The sequence below is a fragment of the Syngnathus scovelli genome, chromosome 13 (assembly GCF_024217435.2).
Source record: "Syngnathus scovelli strain Florida chromosome 13, RoL_Ssco_1.2, whole genome shotgun sequence".
Lineage (NCBI taxonomy): Eukaryota > Metazoa > Chordata > Actinopteri > Syngnathiformes > Syngnathidae > Syngnathus > Syngnathus scovelli.
This window is the reverse complement of record NC_090859.1, coordinates 11,731,948-11,758,526: the sequence shown is the minus strand read 5'-3', so window position 1 is coordinate 11,758,526 and position 26,579 is coordinate 11,731,948. Positions and strand designations below refer to the sequence as shown.

The 26,579-nt window shown below is 42.1% G+C and overlaps 3 protein-coding genes across 6 annotated transcripts; 2 read left to right on the top strand and 1 right to left on the bottom strand.

The window, feature by feature from the left end:
- Positions 1 to 6: 6 nt before the first annotated feature.
- amacr (alpha-methylacyl-CoA racemase) lies at positions 7 to 25,884 on the bottom strand. Of its 3 annotated transcripts, XM_049737930.2 has the most exons (8): positions 25,737 to 25,884; positions 23,457 to 23,516; positions 18,586 to 18,779; positions 2,513 to 2,769; positions 2,269 to 2,412; positions 2,008 to 2,168; positions 873 to 1,059; positions 7 to 719 (listed from the first exon to the last, which is right to left on the bottom strand). In XM_049737930.2, exons 3-8 carry the CDS (start codon positions 18,684 to 18,686, stop codon positions 310 to 312), a joined length of 1,260 nt encoding a protein of 419 aa, XP_049593887.1. In that variant the 5' UTR covers positions 18,687 to 18,779; positions 23,457 to 23,516; positions 25,737 to 25,884; the 3' UTR covers positions 7 to 309. The 3 variants fall into 3 exon arrangements, with proteins under 3 accessions (XP_049593887.1, XP_049593890.1, XP_049593889.1); XM_049737933.2 differs by lacking the exons at positions 18,586 to 18,779; positions 23,457 to 23,516; positions 25,737 to 25,884 and adding an exon at positions 16,529 to 16,674; XM_049737932.2 differs by lacking the exons at positions 18,586 to 18,779; positions 23,457 to 23,516; positions 25,737 to 25,884 and adding an exon at positions 3,160 to 3,281.
- LOC125979562 (lysosome membrane protein 2) lies at positions 6,620 to 16,154 on the top strand. The gene is made up of 12 exons (XM_049737912.1): positions 6,620 to 6,892; positions 9,301 to 9,458; positions 9,894 to 10,041; positions 10,116 to 10,307; positions 10,568 to 10,659; positions 10,947 to 11,066; positions 12,989 to 13,167; positions 13,756 to 13,874; positions 14,108 to 14,181; positions 14,263 to 14,314; positions 14,416 to 14,568; positions 14,840 to 16,154. The coding sequence occupies exons 1-12, from the start codon at positions 6,770 to 6,772 to the stop codon at positions 14,948 to 14,950; spliced, it is 1,521 nt and encodes a 506-aa protein (XP_049593869.1). The 5' UTR covers positions 6,620 to 6,769; the 3' UTR covers positions 14,951 to 16,154.
- Positions 16,770 to 26,276, top strand: csgalnact1a (chondroitin sulfate N-acetylgalactosaminyltransferase 1a). 2 transcript variants are annotated; one of them, XM_049737908.2, is made up of 9 exons: positions 16,770 to 17,192; positions 20,341 to 20,398; positions 20,531 to 21,652; positions 22,604 to 22,820; positions 23,672 to 23,773; positions 25,020 to 25,198; positions 25,282 to 25,376; positions 25,519 to 25,600; positions 25,675 to 26,276. In XM_049737908.2, the coding sequence occupies exons 3-9, from the start codon at positions 20,899 to 20,901 to the stop codon at positions 25,941 to 25,943; spliced, it is 1,698 nt and encodes a 565-aa protein (XP_049593865.1). In that variant the 5' UTR covers positions 16,770 to 17,192; positions 20,341 to 20,398; positions 20,531 to 20,898; the 3' UTR covers positions 25,944 to 26,276. The 2 variants fall into 2 exon arrangements, with proteins under 2 accessions (XP_049593865.1, XP_068508772.1); XM_068652671.1 differs by lacking the exon at positions 20,341 to 20,398.
- Positions 26,277 to 26,579: the final 303 nt, after the last annotated feature.

Genomic DNA, 26,579 nt, shown 5'->3' with positions numbered 1-26,579 from the left:
CTTCTGTTTTCTGATTTATTTTTTTATAAATGTACAGCTATCATTTTTGGCACTTAGGACAGTAAACAATTTTTTCCTCCAAATCAACTTTGTGATTTCGCTTTTATACTCAGTTTCAAATGACAACTTTGTTTCTTTTTTCCCATATTTTTTTCCTTTTTTGAACAGTCACAAAAAAGTAGTGCATTGCCTCGAAGTACTTCCCTTCAAAATTAATTAACAGACTAATTATTACGCTTACGCCTCATTATGAGACCAGACTTTCAATTTACTGACTCCCCCTTAAGCCGATAAAATAAAAGCTACCCGTTACAATTTAGCCCTGACAGAATTGCACTCCACAACACCAGCAGAGAGCATTTTGTCAATTTCCTTGGTTTCGTACCCGTACTCCTTGAGTACTTCGACGGTGTGTTCTCCGATAAGCGGGCCAGGGTCCACGGAAGCCTCGGCGGGGGTCCGGGAGAGGAGGGGGGCCGGTCTGGGGCTTTCCTCCCCGCTAGAGTCCTTCACGAAGGAAGCCCTCTCACTGTTGTGCGGGTGCGAGCTCACCTGGTCAAACGACAACACGGGCGTCACGCAGGCGTCCGTCCCGTCGAAAATTTGCGACCATTCCGCTTGCGTCTTGGAAGCGAAACGCTCAGAGAAGACTCGCCGAAGGTCTGGCCAGTCTGAGAAACTCATCTGTGGAGGTAACTGTTCCTCATCTAATTCCAAGCCTTAGTGGGGGAAAAAAAACACCAAATGTTGTAAGTTATGTTCCACTCCAGTCCTGTAGGTGGCAGTAACTCAGACGATAAAATTTCACGTCTACTTAAATATAAACATAGCAGGTCATGAATCACTCGAGACTTTGCACGAAATCAACAAACCTCGAAGCAGTTGCCTGTAAAACTGCGGCTCAATGGCGCCCACTGCCACATATTTATCGTCGGCCGTACGGTATGTGTCGTAGAAAGGAGCGCCGGCGTCTAACATGTTCTCCCCGCGAGGACGATCCCACATGCCGATGCTGCGGGATTTCCACACGAATGACCCAACGTAGGCAGCGCCTTCCACCTGGAAGGAGAAATTGTAAAAGGTTAGATAAGTCCACAGTAGATTATTAATAGGAAAGTAGTAGTAAGTGGTGTCTATTTTTAAAGGTCATTTACATCTCCATGAATTGTGCCAAATTATAATATTGTGATGGATGACAACAGTAAAGCAAAGAGGAATAGAATTAAATTCATTCAATTGTTGGACCAGAACAATCGTAAAAACCGGAGGGGGTAAAAAAAAAAAAAAAAAAATCAATATCAATATAGTGGGGGGAAAAAAGAGACATTGCAGCCTCCCTGTTGAATATGATTTGTGATGTAACATGCCATGCTCGTGTTAAAATGCCGTGAAATGACCTGGTGGATTGATGGACAACACACACCCACGCTCTTTGAGATGGACATGAGGGAAAAAAAAAAAAAAAAAGGTGGGCACTCGCTAACACTTGAAAGGCGCCATTAACGCCATTGCGGGCTCCTTGAGTGCATCGCCAAGGGGAAAGGGACATGTCACGACAGGGCTTTTCAGTTACACGCTGCAATGCATATTGACACGTCAATGTCAAACACATTTTGATGCTTTCGGGGTCGAAAATTGAAAGAGAAGCACTGACTGATGCAAAAATTTGACAAATCTACTAATTATAGAATATTTGCAGGTTACCTGTTTTAGGTCAAATTTTAATTTAATATTTAACCAGTTACTGTTAATGATTTTCTGATGATCACTAAGCATTTGCATGAAGTATTTTATTTTGGCTTCTTCTTAGATTGTGGAGTTCAATTTTAAGTGCACTTTTTAAAGCTGCCACTTGGCGGAGTTAAGATATGGCACAAATTTTCTTTCCTGTATTTGTAGCACCTTTTACTTACAAGCATGTTTGCTGTTTGGCTCCTTTTAGAACCTTTGACAAATCCTCTCAAATCTCAGAGCTACTGATTTATGCAGCAACCTCTCTTTGCTTACCATGCTAGCGTCAATGATCTGCCCTTTCCCCGACCTTGTTCGCTCAAGCAAGGCCATCACGATGCCAAGAGCGCAGGTGAGCCCGCCTCCTGCAAAGTCAGCTAAGAGATTCAGCGGCGCGTACGGCTTCTCTCCGCTACGACCCAGGCGGGATAAAAGTCCTGTGAGCGGCAATAAATCAAAAAACACACTGAGATTGAAAACTCTTTTTGTTATTTTTACAGTGGTGAAAGACTGATTGGTTCGCTTTCGTGTTTTTACCTGACATGGCCAGGTAGTTGATGTCATGGCCAGCCGCCTTGGCGTACATTCCACTTTGTCCGTATCCCGTAAGGCGTGCGTAGACCAGACCGGGATTTTCCTTTAGCAACTCCTCTGGAGCAAGACCGAGTTTCTCCATCACACCTAAGGCAACATAACATGTATTTTAGAGCATTGCCTGCTTTTGGGTGGGTCTGGAATGTCGATTTCAAAGTATTTACAGAAAAGATTCTCGTGGGCCCACCTTTGCGATAGGGCTCTAGGATGACATCTGACTGGACGCAAAGCTTATGGAGCAGGGCGACGCCCTCTGAGGTCTTCAGGTTGATGGCCACTGAGCGTTTGCCGCGAGCCTGCGTGTCCAGCGAGGCTCCGGCTTTCGTGCGGTCTACACGGATCACCTTAGCGCCAAAGTCGGCCAGGATCATTCCGCAGAAGGGTGCTGGAGCGAGGCCCGCCAGCTCAATCACACGTACTCCGGCCAACGCCATGTTGAAAACACTAAAACAAAATAATAAGTTATAATATAAGTGCCACACGAGTTAGTTATTACTTGATTGTATTAATGAATGCTGTACAGTAAGTTAAGTTCTCCTTAAGTGGGACCTTGATTTACATCAACTTTAAGGTCTAAAAGTGAAAACAAATAAAACTACCGTTATTTCCCATTTTTTGAAAACTGGTATGTCCGCGGCACATTGAACGCACCACGGCTAAAAACAAAGCTAGCGAAATATAGACTAAAGTCCAAAGTGACGCGTTAAAGTTAGTTGCTGTGGAGACTTTTACCGACGTTCAATGAACACGATAATCAACACACGCTCTAGTATGCGACCGCTTTAAACATTTCTATCATTATAAAAAGGAAAACAGATTACAAGTTAGGCTAACCTGCACTTTGTTTTTACGGTGAAATTAGCGTCCGGAAGAGTAGAATCGCTGTGGAGAAGTTGCGCGCGCAGATGACACTGATCACGTGACAAGGCAATTGTTGGGAGGCGTTCCGCGTCAGTCACGTGATCAAAACAACATTCTACACATAAGTCTTTGCTTTTCAGTCAAAACTAAATTAAAATGATGTAAAAGTTATAAAATGTTGTGCATTTTAATTGAGCGAGCTCTAAGAAACCAACAAAAGCACATTGTTTGGTCAAATCTGTGCCGCCCTCTACTGGCCTTGTAACACAACTTCACTCGGATTACTTAAAATATATCTACTTCTAAGAGGCACACTTGGTTGCCAAAGTTGTCAAGGCAGTAAAAAGTGTGTGTTGTGCTATAGTTATTAATCCTTGTAAGATCCATTTTTAATCGTTTACAAAATACACGTTATTATGTCCCCTGTAAATAGATAAGAAATCAAAGCGACAGTAAAATCTCTAACGCATTGCATAGGACAGCAGCCACATTCTTGCAACCAGGGAAACACAATGGAATGGTTCTCCCGAGAGAGATAAAAACAATGCCATGCACAGAGCAAAGTTGCAAGACCTTCCCGGTAATATCACAGCCAGGAAGTCAAGTTTCCATGTAAACATAGGGTCCTGAGAAGCATGAAGACGGGTCACCATGCTGTGAATAAAAACACTGACTATGTACCATCACTTGTCAAAATAAAAAACCTGAACACTGGTATGAAATGTCTCGACTAACAAATATGAGGCAAAAAAATGTTTTAAAAAATTGTAAATACTTAAATACTATGAAAACTTTAAGATGAGTTTCCTGTAATCCAATGAAAAAATCTTTAAAGTTTCCAGAATTAAATTAGTCATATTCTTTTGCGAATAATGTGTCATATTAAAAGTACTATGTAATCTAAACTCTAAATTCAGATTATTATTTTTTTTAAAGACAGATGGAATTTTATTTGGGGTGATTTTTTTTTAGGTCAGTAGAACAAAGTTTCATTCAATTAAATTGAATATTTATTCAATTTGCATTATTAAACATGGCTCCTGTTTGAGTGTTTGTCTGCTGCTATTTTTTCCATCAAGGCTGTGACAAAATTAGCAGATGCAAACTTTGACACACTTGCGTTATTGTTCCGAGCCCGAGCCCGAACAATCGGTCATACATGAAGTAGGCGTGCCTAATTGGAAACACAGACATCTTGCAAACAATGAGGGTCGGGGGGGAGACCACCTGTTTGAAAGACATCATCAGGACAAAATGTCCACCCGAGAGAAACTCCAGATACTTTATTTCTTGAAACCTTTGAAAAGAATGAGGCACCGGTGTGTGTTGGCATGATCTTCAGCAACGGATGCAGAATGTGCTGGTGTTTTCCTCATCGAGGCTTCTTAAACGACATCCTCAAACTGTAGGAGGGAAACACCGGCATACGAGAGTGCAGCCAAGAACATGATACATCCTGTACTGGGATGGCCCGTCGTAGACAAAGGGAGATGGATTGTATTGAGCCACAAAACAAAATAAAAATATGGATGAAATAAAATAAAGACGTTTACGATAGTTGACGTGATTGTTTTCAAAGGGTGAGTAAGCTTGTCGTTTGATTTCCTTGGGAAGAGTTTCTACTGCCGGGCTGATAACAAGAAAAGTTTTCCAAGCACTTTCTAGGTTAGATATAAACTGAAAAAAAAAAAAAAGGATGTTTTGACTGGCAACTACTATTGTGTTCTGTCACACACAAAACACTTTGGAGTTTCCCACGTTATGGATCACTTTTACAAAGCGGAAGAATTTGGGCCGTACTAAAACAAACAATAGCAATAAGAGTGCAGGGAAAAGCATCAGAGAATTAAAACAAAGTTATAAAAAAAAAAAAAGGATTGGAGAAGGCAGAACTTGGAGGAACCGAGAACTAAGTCCAATTGCAAGTATGAAGTCATAACTGAATCAGAAAATGTCAGAATAGGAGAAAAAAATTGTGCAAGTCAACTATTACAACAACTGTAGCAATTCTATTTGTAATATTTTGCTTTGGGAAAAAAAAATCTTGACAAATCACATTTTTTAAATGAAATATAATTAAAACTTTTGTCCTAATAGACTACAACAATGATGTAGATTTGCCTTTAAAGTCAGTTTGACCACCGACAATGGAGCAACACATGTAGACAGACAATATAAAACCACTCAAGAGCATATATTGTAAATACTTCATCCGAAAAATGACAAATACTAGTGCAGCTTAGTGAATTGATAGTGAAAGTCTTCTTCGTGTGTTATTTTTATGTCTAAATTACACTGCCCCCAAGTGGTCGAGATATATTTCGAGCAGTAGGCTTTGATTTGAGACCTTTTAGCCTTTTGGCAGGTCAATGGCCTTGCTGTGTTCGACAATCTCACGATCCCTGACTTTCCCACTATAGTTAGCCTCTCCAGACTTTGAGCTCAAAGTTAAATATAGCTCGACAAACACAGTATATTATCAAAAACATCTCTTTAGAAAAATACGCTTTATCTTAGAGGCAAATTGAACTTTAATTCTTACGATGGTCAAATATTTGTTCTTGTAACACAGACGCTGCGACACAATGGCAAAGCTTCCTTATAGTCTATTTTTAGGTCAGCAGATGAAAACGCCTCAGCCGAGGCGTTTACGAGTTTACATTTATCGTTAGGATGCCGCATTATTTCCAAACGTGCCGCCTGCACATGAAAGTATTAACATTTATTCAAATCACATGACCCTGAAGAGGTTTTTGTGTGTCAGTTGAGCTGTGTGAAGTAGAGCAAATTGCATTATGCTGAACTTCTGTACTTAAATATTTGTTTTCCGGGATGGGCACTTTTTTGGGGATGACTTTTTCCTTACTTCCTTTTTGCTATTTTGTCACTTCCTACATTTGAGAACCGAATTTTACACTGACATGGATACTCGCAACAAGTCTACTTGTATAATTGAGTGGGCGTAATTTTATGTGGATATATATATTTAGACAGTCCTAGCTGGTATGATTTACCAATAACTGGGAACAGAGCCCAGTGAGTCAAGTTTCAAAGCTCCACGTGGACTGGGTCACCTCAGGACTGTGTCCTGACACCTTTAAGTACAATAATCATATCTTAAACTTTCATAAAGGTTATGATTCTCATCACTCACAAGATGAGTCATACAGGCATAAAAAAAAACACCTCAAGTCACAAGTTTCACTTCGTTTTCCTTTAACCTAATTTATGTAGGAGTGTGAGTAAATTCTTTAGAGTGAGTAACAACACAAGAACCCCCTCTTGTCCTTGTTTAGGTTGAGGGGGGGGGGGGGCGTAGCAAGGGGGGGCAACCGTGGGTTGGAAACACCAACGGAGTCTCTCGCGCGTTCATGTGTAGCCAATGAGCGCTCGGCAAAGCAGACCATGCCCGCCATACAAATAAGAGTGGCTTGGCTTTTATTGAAGCCGTTACACAGATCCTTCTCGGTGGCTCAACTGCACGCGTCGCTAGTTCGGAAGTTGCAAAACTTGCAGAAACTTTTACAGGTTACTTTTTTTGAAAAAGGTATAGAACTTTTTTTGGACGTCTCCGCTTGCGAGCATGACGCGGAGGTCGTGCGCTATTTACGCGGTGGGCGTCATCAGCGCCATCCTAATCATCGTGGGCGTCAGCCTAACCGCTTCGCAAGCTTTCCGCAAGCTGATGCACAACCGTCTCAAGAAGGTAAGGAAAATAAAAGTCTCAGCCGGTCATCCCGCTCTTTTTTTTTGTCTTGCATCATTGCTTATGGCAGCGTTCCACTTCAGCTGTGCGCACAGAGGATGACAGTCAACCGAGATTGTGCGCCACTTGCAGAGTGTGATAAGCAAAAAAAAAAAAAAGGGCAAACACTCAAAGCCAATGTTGTAATAAGTTAATGCATGTGACAGTCATGCTGCAAGTTTTTTTTTAATAAAATACGTTTATTTATATAACTTTTATTTATCCAGTTAAGGAAGCTGTAGACGCCATTCAAAAAGACAACTGTGTAATATTTACTCAATACATGAAACAGGATTTTTCAAGCAAATAGTTCTGCAAAAAGTTACAAAAGCAAATATATATTTTAGAAGTGCCATAGAAAGAGCGAGAGAGAGAGAGGGCATTTTAGGGTGTGGCATTTTCGGGTGTTTCCAAATCAGTATGAAAATTGCAAATTGCTGGGGATGAACTTTTGTGGGACTTTGGCGGTCTTTTTTTTTTGTACATGAGAAGAGGAAAATGTGAATGATGTCTCAGAAAATGTCAGCAGTCATCACTTTGACTCATTTCGGAGTTGTTAGCAAATAGCGCTTGATTCTGTATAATGTTTATGCCCATTTATGGAACTTGTTAAGTGTCTTTAAAGTGGCACATGAAAGCAAACAGTCATATCTTAATCTTTAAAGTTGAAAGAAATTCCTTGGCAAGGCACCGATTCCAATCTCGCTTTTCCGTCAGGATTGTGATAATAGGGAAGTGGGTTCTGATTTGGATCTGAGTGTGGTTATTAAGTACGAATACTTTCTTACATGATTATCACAAAAAATAATTGAAGTTGGAAATATAAATCAGTGCCATCTGGCTGTTTTGGTCAACAAAGAAGGCTTTCACTTGTTGATTCTGACTTAACAGCTGGTACATTTTGGCACTACGCCCTTGAATTCTCACAAATTAGATGCATGCAGAAGCAGTGAAACCCGATACTCGCCTTGGCTCTTGGGTAACGCATTGCTGAGGCAGGCAGGTGGCACCGTGTAAAACATTTGGACAAGCGTGCATTGAAAATAGCTCCAAAACGATTATTTGATTATCAAAATCCGATTAATTTGGTAGTCGATTAGTCACCGATTAATCCTGACACCACTATTATCTAATAATACTGCCAGAAAATGATTCTACATTTCTATAGAAGCCAAAATAGTCAATGGTAAACATTTGGACAAGCGTGCGTTGAAAATAGCTCCAAAACGATTATTTGATTATCAAAATCCGATTAATTTGGTAGTCGATTTGTCGCCGATTAATCCTGACATCACTATGATCTAATAATACCGCCAGAAAATGATTCTACATTTCTATAGAAGCCAAAACAATAGTCAATGGTAAACATTCTTTACGTTCTATTGTTCCTCAGAAGATTTCAAAAAATATCCTCTGGGTGTGCGTTATTCATGCCCGTTGTTTTTCCTCCCGTCTCGACATGAAAGTAAAAACAGCGTGCCTATTTGCTTATTCACCTGCTCCATGTGTTTTCAAATCGGGGAGTGGCTAACATGAGAGAGCTTCTCTGTTCCTGTTTTCCATACACTATTTCATGTCGCATGCTGGGAGGTCGGCCATGTTGAATTGTCCGGTGAAAGAAAAAAAAAAAGCATGAAAGGATAGCACGCTCTGCCCTCCTCAATCCAAGGTGACAGCTTTATTGTCCTTGACCACTTTGTAAAACGTCTGTGTGGGGACGAGGAGAATAGAAGCACTTTGACGCGTTCTCCTTTTTGGGGTTAATTTACAGTACTTTGAACAAAACTGACACAATTAGGCCAAACTGAGATTTCCACCTCATGTGTTGTTGGAAGACATACTAATCCCCGCCCCCACCCTTCCTTCTTCTTGCCTTCCCTGTGTTTTCCAATTCCTCAAAAGTTCCCTGCGGTGCATCGTTGGGATCGCGTTTGCAAACTGGGAAAGACTTTGGCTTCGGGGTGGCTGCTTATGGGGCTCAGGCCTGAGGAATGCGGCCCGGATCATTAAGGTTCCAGTCTCGCGCAACCATTAGGAGCCCGGCCTTATGAATCACATGATCTGTCAGTGAGTGCCCGTCGTCAAGGGCAACGGGCTGACAATGGAACTATGGAGGGGTCTCCGCTAATACCATTCATGTGCACGGCCAATGCTCTTGTCAGACAGTGACGCCCCTCCGCGGCCCCCCTAAGATGTTTTTGTTCTCTGGCCTGTTTTTGTTAGGAACACACCAGCCAGACTCAAACGTGCCGCTGCTTCGTCTGAACTTTAAAATGTTGTCACTTGAAATTTCAATCCGTCCTGTGATGCCTAGCCATGCTCTTTTGAAGTTATTCTTTCTAATATTTGTCATCTAACTTTCTTAACAGGAAATTGTTTTGGTGGAGGGTAGCCGAGTGTTTGAGTCATGGAAGAGACCCCCTCCTCCCGTCTATATGGAGTACTTCTTCTTCAACGTCACCAACGTGGCTGAGTTCCTCGCCGGGAAAAAGCCGGTCGTCAAGCAGGTCGGGCCCTACACGTACAGGTGAGACTTAAAAATCGGAATTTTTTTGCTCCATTCTACTTCTAAAAGATATATTGTGTTATCTGAACCATATAAATCTAGTCCTACCTCAAGATTGGTTGTTAGTGTAGTTCAAGGACTGACCTAGAAACGGACATTTTGACTCCTGGAGTTCAGAGCAACACCATGCCAGGTGAAGGTCAAGTTAGGATTCAGATCAAGACAAAGACTTTGAAGAGTCATGACCAAGTCCAGAGCAAGACTTTGAAGAGAAAAGGTATTGTAGAGTTAAGACCAAGACTTTGAGGAGTCAAGGCCAAGTCCTAGAGAAATCTAGGTCAAGATGGAGACAGTGTGAGAACAAGTCAGTCAATTGAGAGAAAGTTTAGACCAAGACTTAGAGGAGTAAGACAATACAAATCAAGATTGAGTTTTTTTTTTTTGTATCACCCACAGGGAGTACCGCTACAAGGACAACGTGACCATGGTGAACGACGACAAAATGGTGTCGGGATACAACACTAAAAGTTTTGTGTTTCTGAGAGACAAGTCTGTCGGTGACCCGACGATGGATAACATCACCACTGTTAACATCCCTGCCTGGGTAAGGAAACGATAACAAGAAAAATGGGTCGCTAGCTACGTTCTCTTCAAGATTCTCTCTTTTTTGTGTGTAAGGCGGCGATGAACACGGTGAAAGACAACTACTGGAAAGCCACCGGCTTGTCCATCATGATGACCACCACCAAGAGTGAACTGTTCACCACTCGCACCGTGGACGAATTGCTTTGGGGCTACGAGGACGCCCTGCTGGCTCGGATCGCTGCGTCCAAGCCCGAAATCGAGAGCACGTTTGGGCTTATGTACAAGGTAGTTAACGAATGTACATTTTGATTTGTCATTTTTGCGTAACCTATGAGCGCTAAATATTTAGGTGTATTAAATCTCGCATTATTAATGTATTGGTTGAGTTAAAAAAAAAATACACGGAAAGAGGATTTTGAAAAATAATTGAATAAAGCAGTTTTAAACGGACAACCCAAAATATTTTCACGTGAGGTAATTATTGTCAAGTGCATGATGATTGCCAATATTTGAGAAAATACAGAACATCTACCTCCCCCGCACAGAAAAATGGAAGCAACAACGGGGAATTCATCTTTCACACGGGGGAGCAGAATTATTTGGATTACGGCCGAGTGGAAACATGGAAAGGTCAAAGGTAAGGCATTCCTCTCTTTCGTTTCTTTAGCCAGAAACTTCACTCTTGAAAATATTCCTTGACTCAACTTTTCTCCTCTAAATAGATGCAGATGCTTGTTTATGAGTTTTTTTTGTGTCTGCATGTTTTTGCCCTCAGCTCTGAGGACAGTGTTAGCTTGCTAGCATAATAGCTTCATGGTGACCCTCATTATCTGTAGCGTTTGTTCTTTCAGATTGATATCAAACAATTCGCTCAAATTTTGCGACACGATACTTCTACAAAACCGTTATAATGTTGTTTTACAGTCAGCTGACCTTCTGGAACTCCAACCAGAGCAACAGCATCAACGGGTCTGACGGAAGCGCCTTCCATCCCCTCCTGAAAAAAAACGAGCGCATTTATGTCTTCACCCCGGACCTCTGCAGGTACGTCATTGTCCGCTGTTCGTGAGAATTTCGGTTTTGGTCTTCTAAACACACCAGAGGGCCATTATTGGTCTACTCGCCTACACAAAAAGTATTTAAAAAAAACAACAAAAGAAGCTTGGGCCTAGATGGAGGTTAGAAATCAAATCCACATGACAAAGCCAGGAAAATATTTCCTGCTCTCCAGAATACTTACGACACTCCTTGCGAAACTACAACATTTACGAGATACATTTCAGACTTATCAAAATGGCCGACACGCAACAACAAAGCGTGCAGTTGTGCCATTACTGATATGACCCATCTCTTAATTTAGCCACTAACCTTCAGCTCCCCCAATTTTTTTTTTGCTAGCATGTGGAAAGAATCTGTTGACGTTTTTACCTTTAGCCCAGTCTGGGCGCGTGCCGTTGACCCTCCCGTCCTGGATGTTTACAAAACACTTTCACCCACTTACTAAAGTCATTGTTGCACACAACGTTATTGGAACTAAAGGGGAACCTCCTCCATGTCCTGTACTTTGGACCATTAAATGAGGAAATGTTAAGTCTGGCACGGACGTGTTTTAATTTGGCGACTGATTGAAAACACGCCATCTGGAAAAATCATTTTAGGGAAAAAAATAAAGGAGCGCCAATTCCCATTCGGTAAGCCTCTTGGCCTTCTTACTGACAGCTGAACCACAAAAGCCTCAAGATGCTGATGAAGTGCAGACAGGTGGTGCAAGTCCAACAGCGGACTTGTCTTATGGTTGTGACATAAATCACTTTTCCCACCGTGGCCATTGATTCCAAATCAAAGAGAACCTCGCCCCACTGGAACCTTAAATATGCTGGAAGATAGAGCCTGTGTCTTCAATAATAAAGCAATATGATCACTGAGGAATTGACCCCTGCCCCAAATATTTTTAATTTATTTTTAACAGTTTAAACATAATTAAAATATCTTAAATATATTCACAAACTATGCTGCAAAAACATTTTAATTTTATTTAAAATTAATCTTGTAACACTTCACTAAAAAATTATTTATTAAAAAAAAATCATGTGATTTTTGTTAATTAATACACAAGAGTGAAATTATTTAGACATTATTTTATTTTTATATTACAGTTTGAATTAAAGACATGGTGTTCCACAGGGGTCAATGCTGTTGTCTTTTAAATTTCCATAAATCTATTCCCAAAATATTCACAAACTATGCTGCAAAAACATTTTAATTTTATTTAAAATTAATCTTATAACACTTCCCTAAAATTATTTATTAAAAAAAATCATGTGATTTTTGTTAATTAATACACAAGCGTGAAATTATTTAGACTTCATTTTATTTTTATATCACAGTTTGAATTAACACAGGGGTCAATGCTGTTGTCTTTTAAATTTCCATAAATCTATTCCCAAAGTGTCATTTCCCAAATTCTCACCCGGCAACTACGCCTTGAAGGCTTTATTCTTTTTCATGGCGTGCCTCGCAGAGGTCAAGAGAAAGGTCGTGACAGTATTGCTGCACACTGGCAAACACTGTATGGACTCTCTTGTTCTGAGAAGCATCACGATTCTCTGGGAACTTTTCAACATACTGCAATGCTCTCAGAGATCACCAGAATAACACCGTAAACATCTCCGCTGGACTTACGAGGCTGGATTTGCTCCATGGGGAGATTTTTCTGTCTTTTAACGATTTCAAGTTCTCCTTTTAAAAGAGCAGCTGCATAAGTGGACCTGCCAAGGAGTCATTCAGAAGGCTAATAATAACAAGGGGTGAATGTTAAAAAGCGGTCAATGATTAATGAAGCTATGGAGGAAGTCATACAATTCCGTGTTTAAAGAAACGATTAGCATTTTAAGGAAGGGAAGTAAAGATCTACCCCATTGGTATCAAATGTGGAAGCTCATGTCATGAACGTTTTGCCTGTCCAGGTCCATCCACATGGAGTTTGAGAAGGACGTGGAGGTGAGGGGCATCCCGGCATTCCGCTTTACGCCGCCGCGTTCCGTCCTAGCTAGCAAGGAGGAAAACCCGGCTAACGAGGGTTTCTGCGTCACCCCGAAGGAGTGCCTCGGAACGGGCCTCCTCAACGTCAGTCCTTGTCGGAGAGGTAAATGACCGTATCGCCGTTCATGATCGTTTTGTGAATCGTATCAGAAGTGAATCATTGGAATCAAATCGTAATGTGATTGAATCATATCAGAAATTTGGAGCACAGTTGTAGCAAATTATAGCGTCTAGGTGTAATTTAAGGCCACCGGGAAGAATGTGTGTGCGCTACAGCGACCTTGATGGTTGTTGCCAAACACGGGAGCAGGAAAATGTTCACCCCTGCCCCACTTCAGGAGCACTTAGCCTCGCCGGCGCCGCCAGACACGTACGCAATGCAGCTTGGTTTTGTTTCAAAATTTACCTGCCGGGTTTATTTCAGTGGGTGTCAAAATGGACCCTGAGGACCGTATCATTGGGTCGCAATGTCTCTTGTGGACAATATGTGGAAGGAACTGAGCGGGAGTAAACCAGATTATACATGTGCAGGTCACTGATTAGTTCCACATCAGACTTAAAGTCTACTTATCAGTCTATTGTTTCTTTTACGACTGAGTGCCTTGTTGTCCCGAGACACCGGTCGGATACATTCTTAAACCTTAATTTTTTTTTTTTTTTTAATCAGTTAATTTGATTTATTATCCTTCAGGTGCTCCAGTCGTGGCCTCTTTTCCTCATTTCTACCTCGCAGAATCCAAATATGCAGAAGCTATCGGAGGAATGTCCCCTGAGAGAACTCACCACCAAACCTACCTCGACCTCAATCCGGTGAGACAAATGAAAAAAAAAAAAAAAAATTGTTATAACTAGAAGACTCAAAAGTCACAGAAATGTGCTTGTCGGGCATTTTTTCCTTTTTCCAAATCAATTGTGTTGTAGGAGGTTTATCAATCCCTGTCTGTGACAAGGTACTATTGGTGCGCCATCTAGTGGCCAATAGATGCTAGTGCAGCCGTTTTATTAATGTAAAAAGAAGCTGACGTCGTATTTTACTTTTACAGACCACAGGGATAATTGTACGTGCAAACAAGAGAGCGCAGATCAACATCTTAATGACTAGAGTTAGTGGAATTCCGTAAGTATCCGTGTGTGTGTGTGTTTTGTGTTGTTGTTGTTTTTGTGTAGCGTTACAAGACTTTTTTCCCGTCCCTTTCAGAATAACTAGAGGTATAAACAACACCATCTTCCCCGTCATGTTCCTGAATGAGGTGAGAAATTAGTCATGGTACAATACGTCAAATTCAAATTAAAAAGTTGAAGTGATTTACCGAATTCTGTTTTACGCCACATTTGGGGATTGTCTCAACAGAGCGTGGTTATAGACGAAGCGTCGGCGGCTAGAGTTCACAAGCTGCTATCCATCGTCAAGGTGGTGTCCAACTTCCCGCTCATTTTCGTGGCCCTGGGTCTCATCATGCTATTGATCCTGATCGTCCTGCTGATACGCGAGCGCAAGGAGAAGGTGCGAGGAGTCGCCGTTTCATTGCGCTCACTTTTAATATTCTTAATATACCTTAGTATTAATATCGGATGGAAATATGGGAAACAATTATCTGAAAAGAAAAATAATAGCCTGGCACTGAGATTTTTTTAGGGGAGGCCAGTGCCCCCTGGCCCCCCCTCTAGCTCTGCCAGTGGTGTTGTCATGCTGTCCAATACAAATCATTCTCCTCGATGAATCAAAATAGAGAATACGTCAATTCATCAAAATAATAAATAACATTTTCTTGCAGGACAACGCTGAGGAGAACACGTCTTACTCCCCGGTGAACGAAAAGGAAAAAGAAGATCCTCAAAATGGATCGTACATCGGCCTGACGCCCAAGGTGGACGCGCAAGCTTGAGATGTTTGGGAGTCGGTCGGAAACGCCGCTGACAATTTCCCCGTCACCCGCTGAAATTAATCTGTCAGAGAAGACGCATGTCCTCGTTTATTTGCCGACTTAACCAGCTTGCCACTTACAGATGACAACATTTAGAGACGCAATCAAAACAAACATGACTGGAATGGGGTAGGGATCAATATTTCACTTTTAGACTGTTATGAAGGAAGGAAGTTAACACCGGTTGTCAGTATTAAATCATGCACTTGAAAGTAAATGTTACAAAATTGTTTGTGTATCTAAAAAGCATTTTTCATGTTTGATGACAGTATTTGGAGATGCTCCAAAAATCCTCTTTGTGGGATAAGCGTCAGACAAAAAAAAAACTGTATAGTTTGTAAAATAAGATCGCCTTTTTTTTTTTTTTTTTTGTAAATTTTAATGTAGAAACTGTCCAAATGAAAAACATTTAGATCTGCTAGAGTGGGTCAACAATCCATACTGTAATGTTACCACTCAAGTGTTTTATTTTGAAAAGAAAAAAAAAAAAGTGCCTCAGCCTTCAGGCTTCTACTGGTATGGTGATTTTATTTTTGAAATTGTGTGATGCTGCAGTGGAGCCACAGCGATAAAGGTGTCATCATTGATGAAACTGTACTGCCTGTAAATATTATTTTTAATGCTCTATTCTCGCAATCATACGTCAAGTGTGTCGTTTGACTTGAGTTGTCTCGTAAAGCTTTTAACATTGTTTAGAAAATCACTACTCAGATTTTTTTTAAACACAGCTGAGCCCATTTCTGCTATTATCATATTGTGTTGTTCTTATTAGTTAATTTGAAACACAAATACTATAAATGTATTGAATTTTTTTGTTGAGTTCATCCCTTGTATTTGCCATAACATCTGAAGGACTGCAATGTTCTGTTATGTTCCTATTTTAACATTTTAGGTCTTTTATTTTTAATAAAGTCATCATTTAGAATGACGTTATTATAAAAGTGACGAGTTATGGAGAGCGCATTCTGTAGGCAAAGTTCACAATCAGTTTTTTTTTATACGATCTTCAAAAAAAAAAGCATAAAATGGTTACAGATTGTACTTTATGATATTATCGTTATTGTTATAACCGCGTTTGTACCTTTCTAACAATCCATTGTAGTTTTTTGTTTGTTTGTGAAATGTTTTGACTATACACAGAATAAAAAAATAGTTTTAAGACTCACACTGTAATGTTTAGTAGCGTCCAGCAGGGGGCAGTATATCCCTTCCTTCAAATATCTACTTTATGGTTCCTGTTTTTTTAAGCATTTGAACCCAGAAGAAGGGGAAATGTGTATATTGGTGGGGCGTTTATTTATTCAAGTGGACCATTATTTGGGGCAGGGCATCTATTGGAGTGGAGTCTACTGTTTGAGGAAACGCCGTACTAAAACAATAGACTACCTCATTGTAAAAGTTATGATGGCAAAACCTAATATTGCTTTCCTAAAAGGGGAAATCGGGGTGGGGCGTTTATCCTATATTGCAATACATCATCACAAAACTGCACATTATATTTCAATACCATCATATTCAATATTGATAAACGTCACTAACCAGTGCAGGATTGATTCCAATGCAGATCTCCAAGGCAACAATATTCGGACCAGCACCAAACTATACACGTCAGTTGAGATGAAGGTGGATTTTTATGTGCACGTTTGCATTCAGCCATTGAAAGAAAGTAGTGTTTCCTTCTACCCCAACAGTGCCTTGAAGGCACGAATCACAAGGATGTCTTTATTTGAGTTGAGGGCACGGAAGAGGGTGTGGGCAATAAACCTGCATGGACACCGTCAAGCAACCCAAACAGCTGCATACTTCTTAAATTCCTTCAGAATAAAACCAACTAGCAAGGTCGGAAATATCAAACCTACTTGGGGTTGTTTATTTTGAGATAAGCAATGCTATCATATTTATAATCAAATTATTTACTCTAAATTACGACTTTTTATATTAAAGTAGGTGAAGCTGGAGGATTTTAAATCCACGTAAAACGGATTCCATTTTAATTGATTACATTACTTTGAAGGGGACGAGTGTGTGTTTCCGGTGTTAACCGACTTGATTAGGCGAACTAACGCTCTTTACACCCGCTCAGCTGCCGGCATTTAGTGTCCGCACAGGACCGGCGGAGGGGAAGCAGGACTTAAGCGCTACACCCCGATCAGACGCCACCTCCAACCGGACTACAGTGGACCAATCACCGCCGGGGAGAAACGTAAGATATTAGGATGAATGAGCCCAAAGCCATTGCATTTTCACTTGTTGTGTGATTATATTTTATGATAATTAGAAAAGAAGTTGGGGCTTTATTGATCTTGTGCTTACTTTAATATGCAGTGATTTATGAATGGTGGGTGCACTAAGGATGATTTATGATTCGCTTAAAAGAAAATAAAGTCGGCCATCCAAACATAATAATAATAATAAATGTTCCAATGCTCCATAGTTGCATGTCTCCATCCCTCACGTGCAGCACTGTGAGGCATTTTTATCAGGGGAAAACGGTTCTAATCCTGCTTAGCGCATTCACTCACTAACAAGCAAGCAATACATATTTGGAGCTGGCTGTTCTCATTTTTTGGAAAGTGGAGATTATGGGATTGGAGGCTGTTTGGGGCTGGCTTGACTTTCAACAAGAGGCAAACAAAGGCTAAACGCACCACTGATTAGGTGCGACAAATGACATGATGCAAAATGACACATATGTGCCCCGGGTGATGAAATTGCTCCATGTGAGATTTCATTTGTGAGTAAATGTTTGTGTGTGGTTTACTTTGGTTGTTGTTTGCACAACATCATTAATACTTAAGTGTAAATTCTGCTTGGATGAATTAACATTTCTACTGTAGCCATCTTGCTGCCTAAGCGTTGACGCTTAATTTGTCAGCCTGGCAGGGACGTCTGGTGACAGTTTGCCAGACTGCCACAAAAAGGAAGTATTGAACCCCCTCTCACACCTGATTTTTGCCTCGCTCCCCCAGTGGCTGTGAGAAAATCATTCAAATCAGCCAACATTAGTTTCCAAATCAGTAGAGCACAAAAAACAAACAAGGTCAAAACAATCTTCATTTGGATCAGTCACAAAAACCCTGCTTATGCCTTAATTATGTAATTAGAATTCATGCAAGAGTCACTTTAAATTATCTGATGGCGGCTGCAGTATGAGGAATAAAAAATGCAACCAAGGGAAAAAAATTCGGACACCACAATTTGAACACAAACGGTGCAGCAGCACAGATAGACAAACAATATAACAATACATTTTATAGTGTGCAAAAATTACAATTGACCCTCCTCACATTGCGGATTACTTTTCAGTTTGTTTAAGTATTTTTTATATTTTGAGGGGTGGGATTATATTTAATTTTATCCCCCATTGCTTTTAAGTTACGACAATCTCTTCCCGGCCATCTTATCTACCGCTGCCACAACGGGCCATTTTCCGCCCAGAGGAGACTGACGCCATTTCAGCTGGTGCAACGTGGCTACGAAAGAATGAAACTCTTTAAGGAAGTGGGGGGACAAGACTATGCGCGCTTGACATCCCACCATTTTATGCGTGGACATTATTTTTTTGCTTTGTGTGTGTGTGTGTGTGTGTTACTCACCTTCCATCCAGATGGCTTGTCGACAGGAAGGTTCCAGGCAAAAGTGGGCCCCTAATGAGCGGGGAGGGAGGGAGGGTGCAGCACCTGAGGGGACGTTTCATCAAAGAGCATCTTTCTCCACTTCCCGTCTTTTTTCTCCATCATCATCTAATACCGGCACCTTTCGTGCTCTTCATCATCTCCTCACATTTTGGCTGAGGACAACAATTAAATCAATATTAATTCATATGAATGAATAAATACAGAAAGGCTAAGAACTTCAATCTGGAGCCCGAGAGTGATGTTGGAAGAAGACATTTGTCACTCGGTTAAAAACAGGTCGCGAGGTGGTTTTGCCGGAAGGCCTCTGACATTTAAAGGTTGGATGAGGGTGAACCTGTGGACTGCGTGTGAATTCTGCTAAAGGGGTGTGACTCCCCAGAACTAAAACTGAACCAACATGAAGAAAGGCCATGTTGCCATGTCGACAGGAAGTTTCAGCACTAGAGGAGAGGAAGTGAAGTTTTAAAACGCAGCCAGCGTCCGACGCGCTCCGAGTCATCTCAATTTATTGCCCACAAAGAATGAAAAATGCGAGCCGGCTTCAATGCACTATTTTGTCCCAGCGTGCGGAAAATGGCGTGTTTGTGTGCTTGTAAACAAGCTACCCGACTGTGTTTACGTGTGGATTTATAGCGGCTCACCGGGGATGCCTTGAATTTGTCCCGTCACGGAGAAACAAGGAAGACTTTTATTTGGAACATTTTGAGATTATAACAAGGTTGGGAGGGGGGAGGTGAAAAGTTGCCAAATAGAAACTTAGATTTTCCATATTGGAATTACTGGACATGAAAAAAAAAAAGTACAGATTCCTCTCTTGGCATTTAATTAGGAACGTCGACAGTTCAGTTCCTGGTATGCTCGTGTGTGCCTTCTCGAGTAACATGGTCTGAACCCCGGGGAACACCCTGGTTTGTCCTGGAAAGTCCTGGAGTCATTTTTGATCTCTCAAAACAATCCCGTGGTAACTTGGTTGATTCACGGCAGTAGATCATTTTTTTTCTAAAATGACCCCCCACCCCAACCCCCTCTCTCGCTCATTCCTCAAACATCCTCCCCAAGTTGTCCGAGAGCGGCGGCGGCGGCGCCTCGCCGGAGCACAGTCCGGTATTGACTCGCACCATAGACTAAATCCTTTCACAGGTCGGCACTGTCAAAGAGTCGACTGTGTGTCGAGACCCCGAGAGGCCGAGTGTGACACACAGAGATACATTTCAAGATATGTACAGTAACTCAAACAACCTGTCCATCAGCTCACCCCACCCCGCAAAATATATACCCTCACTTCTTTAAGTCAGAGCTATACCGGTTTGTGATCACATGATGATTCCACATTATTTACATTCTTGGTTTTGGGGCGTGCTAAGAAAAAATGCTGTCAATGGTTGAGTTTTAAATCACATGACGCAGTGTTGAAAATTTTGAAGGACTCAAATGGTCATAAGTGAACCTGGAGGTGCAAAGTATCCATCCATCCACCACTACTTGAAAATGCTCTTTGTGGATCTGTCTGATATATTAAATAATTCAAATGCTGAATTTGAGATGTGGAAAAAAAAAAAAAGCACGAGGTGGATATTCCAGTTAGGCCATGTTGAAAAGCATCATTTTGTCTCAAAAGATGACTTTGTGTAACTGACCCACTTTTTTTTTTTTTTTTTTCTCACTCATGTGACAACATTTGTCTTCGTCATCTTCCCGACCACTCGTGGGAAGGCTCGCTAGCTGCGTTAATAATTTCATGTCGACGCGGCCAAAAATCTGTGAAAATTACGTGAGGTTTTTTGTGTTTGTTCACGCCGCTGCGGTTGAAAATATTTTAATTGCTTTTAAAAGTTTATCGAAGCGTTTAATTCCAAATCGTTTCAACTGGATCTTGACTGACTGGTTTTCTCATCTCTCCCAGCGTCGAGACAGCACTGGATGGCAGGTTTGCGATTGAAGGGATCTCCAGACGTGTTCCTTGAATCATCTCCGTGCAGGAAAAGGGCAGCGGCGTATGAGTCACCTCGCGTGATGGATGATGTAACGGAGTCTGGGTCTTCCAGCAGACCATGACGCTAAACGGACTAACAGAGTGGGAAAAAAGGCTTTCTCACAAGCAACCCAGCCTTATTTGTTGATTTTTCCCGAGAGGAGCGAAGGCGAGGTCAAGCGTCCGTGCCATGAAGTGACCTCACGCAGATAAGTGGCACGGCCATGGAACTTAATCGCAAATGGACTCTTATCATTGTGTGTGAGGTCACGTGATCTTTCCGAATCCGAGTGATTTTGATGCCAGCCATGTTGCGGCGTAGGCTCCTAGCCTGGGTGTCGCGGGTCGGCGCCGTGTTGGTTCTTCTGTGTTGCTCCTTGACGCTCTTCTACGTGATGACCTGCAGCACGCTGCACCCGGACGACTCGTCGCCGAGTCGCGTCTTACCGCGCGCTTTACCGCGCGCTAGCACCAACCAGGTCGACCTGGGCGGTACGAGGCCCGGAGGTGCTGCCCAAAGCGGGGGACCGCCGGTGATCCACTCCTACCAGGAGCTACTGCAAGAGCGTGAGGAGCAACACCGCCTGCATATCTCCTCGCTGAAGAAACAGATTGCTCAGCTTAAAGAGGCGCTGCAGGAACGCAGCCAACAGCTCAAAGGTGTGCAAGACAGCCTGAAGAAGGCCGTCGCCGGGGGACCGGCTGAGGGGCGCAACTCGCAGCCCGGGGACCTCGGGGAAGCCCCGGGAGCCAAAAACCAGCAGGCGGACCTCCAGAACTTCTTAAGGAGCCAGATCTCCAAAGCCGAAGTGACCGCCGGGGCTAGGCAACAAAGCGAGTACTCGGTGGTGCCCTTTGAGAGCTTCACCCTGCACCGAGTCTACCAGCTTGAAATGGGTCTGACCCGACACCCCGAGGAGAAACCTGTGAGGAAGGACAAGCAGGACGAGCTGGGCGAAGTGCTGGAGTTCTCCCTGCACAACCTCAACGCCCCGCTGGCGCAGCCGGCCGGCAAAAGTAGCAAAGTCTACTCGCGGTCGGACTTTATAGAAGGTGAGAACACACACGACAAGACCATCAAAACGAACTTCTGCTCAGTCATCCAAAACAATTCGATTCCGCTCGTCACTTAGTAGATAATGGAGCAGACTCGAACAAGACGTGGAAAAAGAACTACACGAATGAGTGTATGTGCTGTTTATCAGGATATCCTACTGAGTTGTCCTGCTTTGACCACAACTCCAGGAAATGGACGCAGCTGTTCCTCCTGGGAGCATCTCACATCTAATCTTTGGAAGATCTCCAGCTTCTTATATTGCCTGGAAAATCTGGCATTGTATAAATGGCGCCTGACACAAAATTGACGGGATGGGGAAGGGGCTGGCAATTTTTTGCAGAGATAATATCAGAGCCGTAATTAGGCGCTAGATGTATGAAAGAAGAGTAGTGTGTTGAAAGCAGGAACGGTTGAGAAGAGAGTGAAGGAAAAAAGATGGGGGAGGATGTGTGAACGCATGCAATCAAAATTGGTCAACGTTCTGACAAAAAAATCAAAAGCTTATCCCGCGGCGAAATCAAGGCTCACATCGCAGGAAGCCCGCAAGTTTTGGGTGGTTATCAGGCTGGATCTTCTCTCTTTGAAGAATGCGTTGCAGTTCATTAGCGTCTTTTTATGCCCGGCTCTTTTATTTCCTTCGTTCACGCTTTTGTGTTTTTCCCCTCGGTGTTGACCTCAGTTTCAATTTGCAAGTCCAATAATTGACATGTTCAGGCTAATGTAAGGCGCACGAGAAATCTGAATTAGCATTGGGGATTTAAATAGCCTAGCATGTGTTTTTTTAGCGTTAGCATCTGACTGAATTAAAAATTCTTTCAATTCAATTGATTATTTTGACTTGCTCGACACGGGTTTATCTATTTATGATTGTAATTGTGAAATGACATTAATAAAAAATCTGTAATAATAAAATCTGCCTTGTGACAAGTTTTTTTATGCGTCCACAGGCATCACGCGTACAGAGAAGGACAAAGGCACAGTGTACGATCTGACTTTCCGCGGGGAAGCCAGTCGGGAATTCCGCCGCCTGGTCCTTTTCCGGCCCTTTGGACCACTGATGAAGGTGAGGAGCGAGCGGGTGGACACGGCCGACGTGCTCATCAACATTGTGATGCCGCTGTCGCAACGTACCGAAAGGTTCAGGCAGTTCATGCAGAACTTCAGGTGAGTGCCCTATTCCATTTTTTTTTTTTTTTAAATGAGGATTAAATCAAGAGGAAGATTTGCATAAGTAAACTTAACAGTTCATTTCTTTTCTTGCCGCTGGGTATGAAATCTCAAAATAAAACTGGGGCAGATTTAATGATTGGGAATGACAGCCAAGAAAGTATGTAAAATGTCTTGGAGGGTATAATTAACAGTTTTTGGTTTGTATAATAATAATGTATTATAATAATAATGTAAAGGCGGAGCCTGGTGAGTGACGTGAGTGTCAGCAGAGAAGAGCGAAGATTTGGCTGATGTTCACGGCGAAATTATCTCAAGATTTAGACTGTGAATATATTTTATGGACTCGGTCCTTCTGGCTCGCCAACATCTTGCCAAATTATTTCCGTGATAAACCGGGGTTCAAATTGATCAAGCTTGACGTAGGTAATTTAGTTTGCTGGTCTGTCAGCATTAAGTTATCCTTCTCTCCTTTAAGTGTGTTTATTTACGGGCAGTTTTTTTGGAACCATTGCTTATCATTACTTTCTCCTCCCAGTAAATCCAGCTTAGTTGTACCGCTTCAGCTTGTTCAAATGCTCCCCGGGGGGCACAGCAGTTGATCTACAGCGGCGCAGTGTGGCATTCACTTACTTGAAAGAGACGCTGAGCCGACACTTCAGCCTCGTTCGTTTTGAACGCGTGTGTCTGTTCCTGTAAGCAAAGAAGTGCAGGCTGAAAGATAAGCTATGAATTCCGAGCAAAGATGATTTTTTTCAGCATAAATCTCTTCGCTCGGATTGTAAAGTTATAATTTTTTTTTAACCTCAATCTATAGGGAATTAGAACAGTTGTGTTTGTGTCTGCAGGGAGGTCTGCGTGCAGCAGGACGGCCGCGTCCACCTCACGGTGGTCTATTTCGGGAAGGAGCAGATGAGCGAGGTCCGCCACATCCTAGAGAACACATCCAGGTGAGTTAGGAAATCAGTGTTCTATCTATCTAAATGGGGGAGTCGGTTGCTATGGTGATGCAAGTGGATCCGCATCCCTCAAAAGGTTTCATGTTTGGCCTCAAGTCCGCGGCCACAAAGCGTCTATTTGTTTCCTCGCCAAGGATGAGATGGAAATAAAAAGCGACTAGCAAAGTTCCAGAGACTTGCAGAGGAAGAGATTTATGATGAGCAGAGTCTCGTAAGGGGAGATGAATGAAAGATGAAGTAAGCGAAGATGCAGGCAGCACACGTTGAATTTGGATCAAGTACTATTTTTTTTTTTTTTTACCACTTCCATAGCTTTTCCTGCAGCCTTTTTTTTACATTACCCTGGAATCCCCTCAAAGAAAGTCAAAATGAATTGATTAAATCTAAAACAATCGATGTAGTTATTTATTCAAGTCCTGGAATGATTTATAAGAATTTTATATTCCGTCACTAGTTGTAATAGAGCTTTGAAGATGTATGGTGGCCTGTAAGAAATAATGCAACGAAAATTCTGTAGGCCGGGGCTTCGAGCAAAGGATGAAAATGAAAAAAAAAAACAGAAAGGGAAGGATCATCTTCACTCAAGCTTTTTTTTGTATCATTATTGTCTTTCAATTCAACTTGGATTGACTTGAGAGGAAGCAAAGGGCTCAAACGAAGCTCCCAAAATAAACAACAAGCTTTAGGAACTTACAGCTTGGACAAATTTGAATTTCCGCTTTTGTTTGGGACAATGAAAGGATTCTTGCTCAGGTGACAGCTTCCTTGCTATTCCAAATATGCGCCGCAACTGATTGGCACTCTGGCCAGCTGCAAGTACGCACATGCCAGAACACGCACATAAACAAAATATTCTCATGACAATAAAAGAAAGCTGCCTGCCGCGATGCTTCTTTATACTGACATTTTGTCACTGGCCATTGAAAAACACAACTCAAAATGGCGCGGTATCTTATTTTAGGCACAGAAGACCTTTTTTGGTCATGTTATGGCCAGTTCCTCATTTGCAACGGTGTGGGGTCTCTCATCCCCTCTCATGTGCAGCCCGCGTGAGTTCAGAATTAGTCACTCAGCGCTTCGATTATTTGGCCCCGAGGCTCCATCGCAGCTGTCACAGCTGTTTACGCATTCCCCGATGACTTGCGCAATTTCGACATCGTCGCCTCGCTTTGAGATTCCCAAAGAAGGACGCCGTCTGCTCGACCTCAACTGTGAGAACTCTTGTTTGATATTGCAGGGAGGCCAACTTCAAAAACTACACTCTCCTGCAGCTGGACGAGGAGTTCTCCCGAGGTCGTGGTCTGGATGTCGGGGCGCAGGCATGGAGGGGCGGCGACGTGCTGCTCTTCTTCTGTGACGTCGATATCCACTTCACCGCCGACTTCCTGGGATCTTGCCGACTCAATGCCGAGTCTGGTAAATTCTACATTCACGTCTATGTAGTATATGGCCACGGAAATTCCAAAGAGCAAGTGAAAATACTTCATGTCCCATTTTAGGTAAAAAGGTCTTCTACCCAGTGTTGTTCAGCCAGTACAACCCCAAACTGATCTACGGGAGTCCTGAGAACATCCCGCCAGTGGAGCAACAGCTGGTAAAACATCCCCATAAAGAAAAATACTCTTTTCTCTTTTAACCGTGAGGCAATACGCTTGGGTCAAGCTAATCTATAATGCAGCAGGCCGGCCTTGAAAATATCTGTCCCCTGTGGTCTTTTTAACTTCCTGTCTTCTCAGGTGCTGAAGAAAGACACGGGCTTCTGGAGAGATTTCGGATTCGGCATGACCTGCCAGTACCGCTCGGACTTCATCCATATAGGTAACGTGTCGCATAGGCTACGTTCGGAAAAGTACCGTTCAATATTTTGGCGTGTATTCCTGTTTTTCCTGCAGGTGGTTTTGACATTGATATAAAGGGTTGGGGAGGAGAGGACGTGCACTTGTATCGCAAGTACCTGAGAAGTAGTATTCTGGTGGTGCGGGCTCCGTCACGCGACCTCTTCCACCTGTGGCACGACAAGCACTGCGCAGACGAGTTGGCACCCGATCAGTACCGGATGTGCATAAAATCCAAGGCCATGAACGAGGCGTCGCACGGACAGTTGGGGATGCTCTTCTTCCATAAAGACATTGAGGCGCACCTAAGCAAGCAGAAGACGTAACATTATCAACGGTACGCCAAAATGACGTGAAGATATAACAGAGCAATCATTTTTGAAAAAGGTAATTGCTAAATGACAATAAATTTGACAAATGAGAGGAAAACAATACAAAATTTAAATATTACATTTAAGAAAAGTACAGTCATAAAATGAGATAAACATGAATTTCAGAAATAGAGCAATATAAATGACGCTTGTGTTTATTTCTTGGGAAGCAGCGACACATACAGGAAGGAAAGCGAACAGCAGGTGCGTGGATTTAAGGATTATTATGCTGATCTTTCATTTTTGTATATTTATACTTAAATTTGGAATAAAAAGGTTGAGGTGGAAGTCTATGACAAGATATTTTTTTTACACTATTATTACGATGCTCCTTTTTACATTCAAACCCATGTTAACAGTTTACCATTTAAGGACAAAATCTGCTGTTATGTTTTTTTTCCCCTGTCATTTATGAATATATTGACGTTGACCAAAAGCAAGAGTTGCCCAAACTGAGGCTCAGGGATCAAAACGGACTAAGTGTCTATTTTTTTTTTTTTTATGATGCTATTGATCGTATTGGTACAAATTCATGTTGGTTATTGGTATGTATGCATTATATGATGCTCTTACATGATGTATTTTAGTATT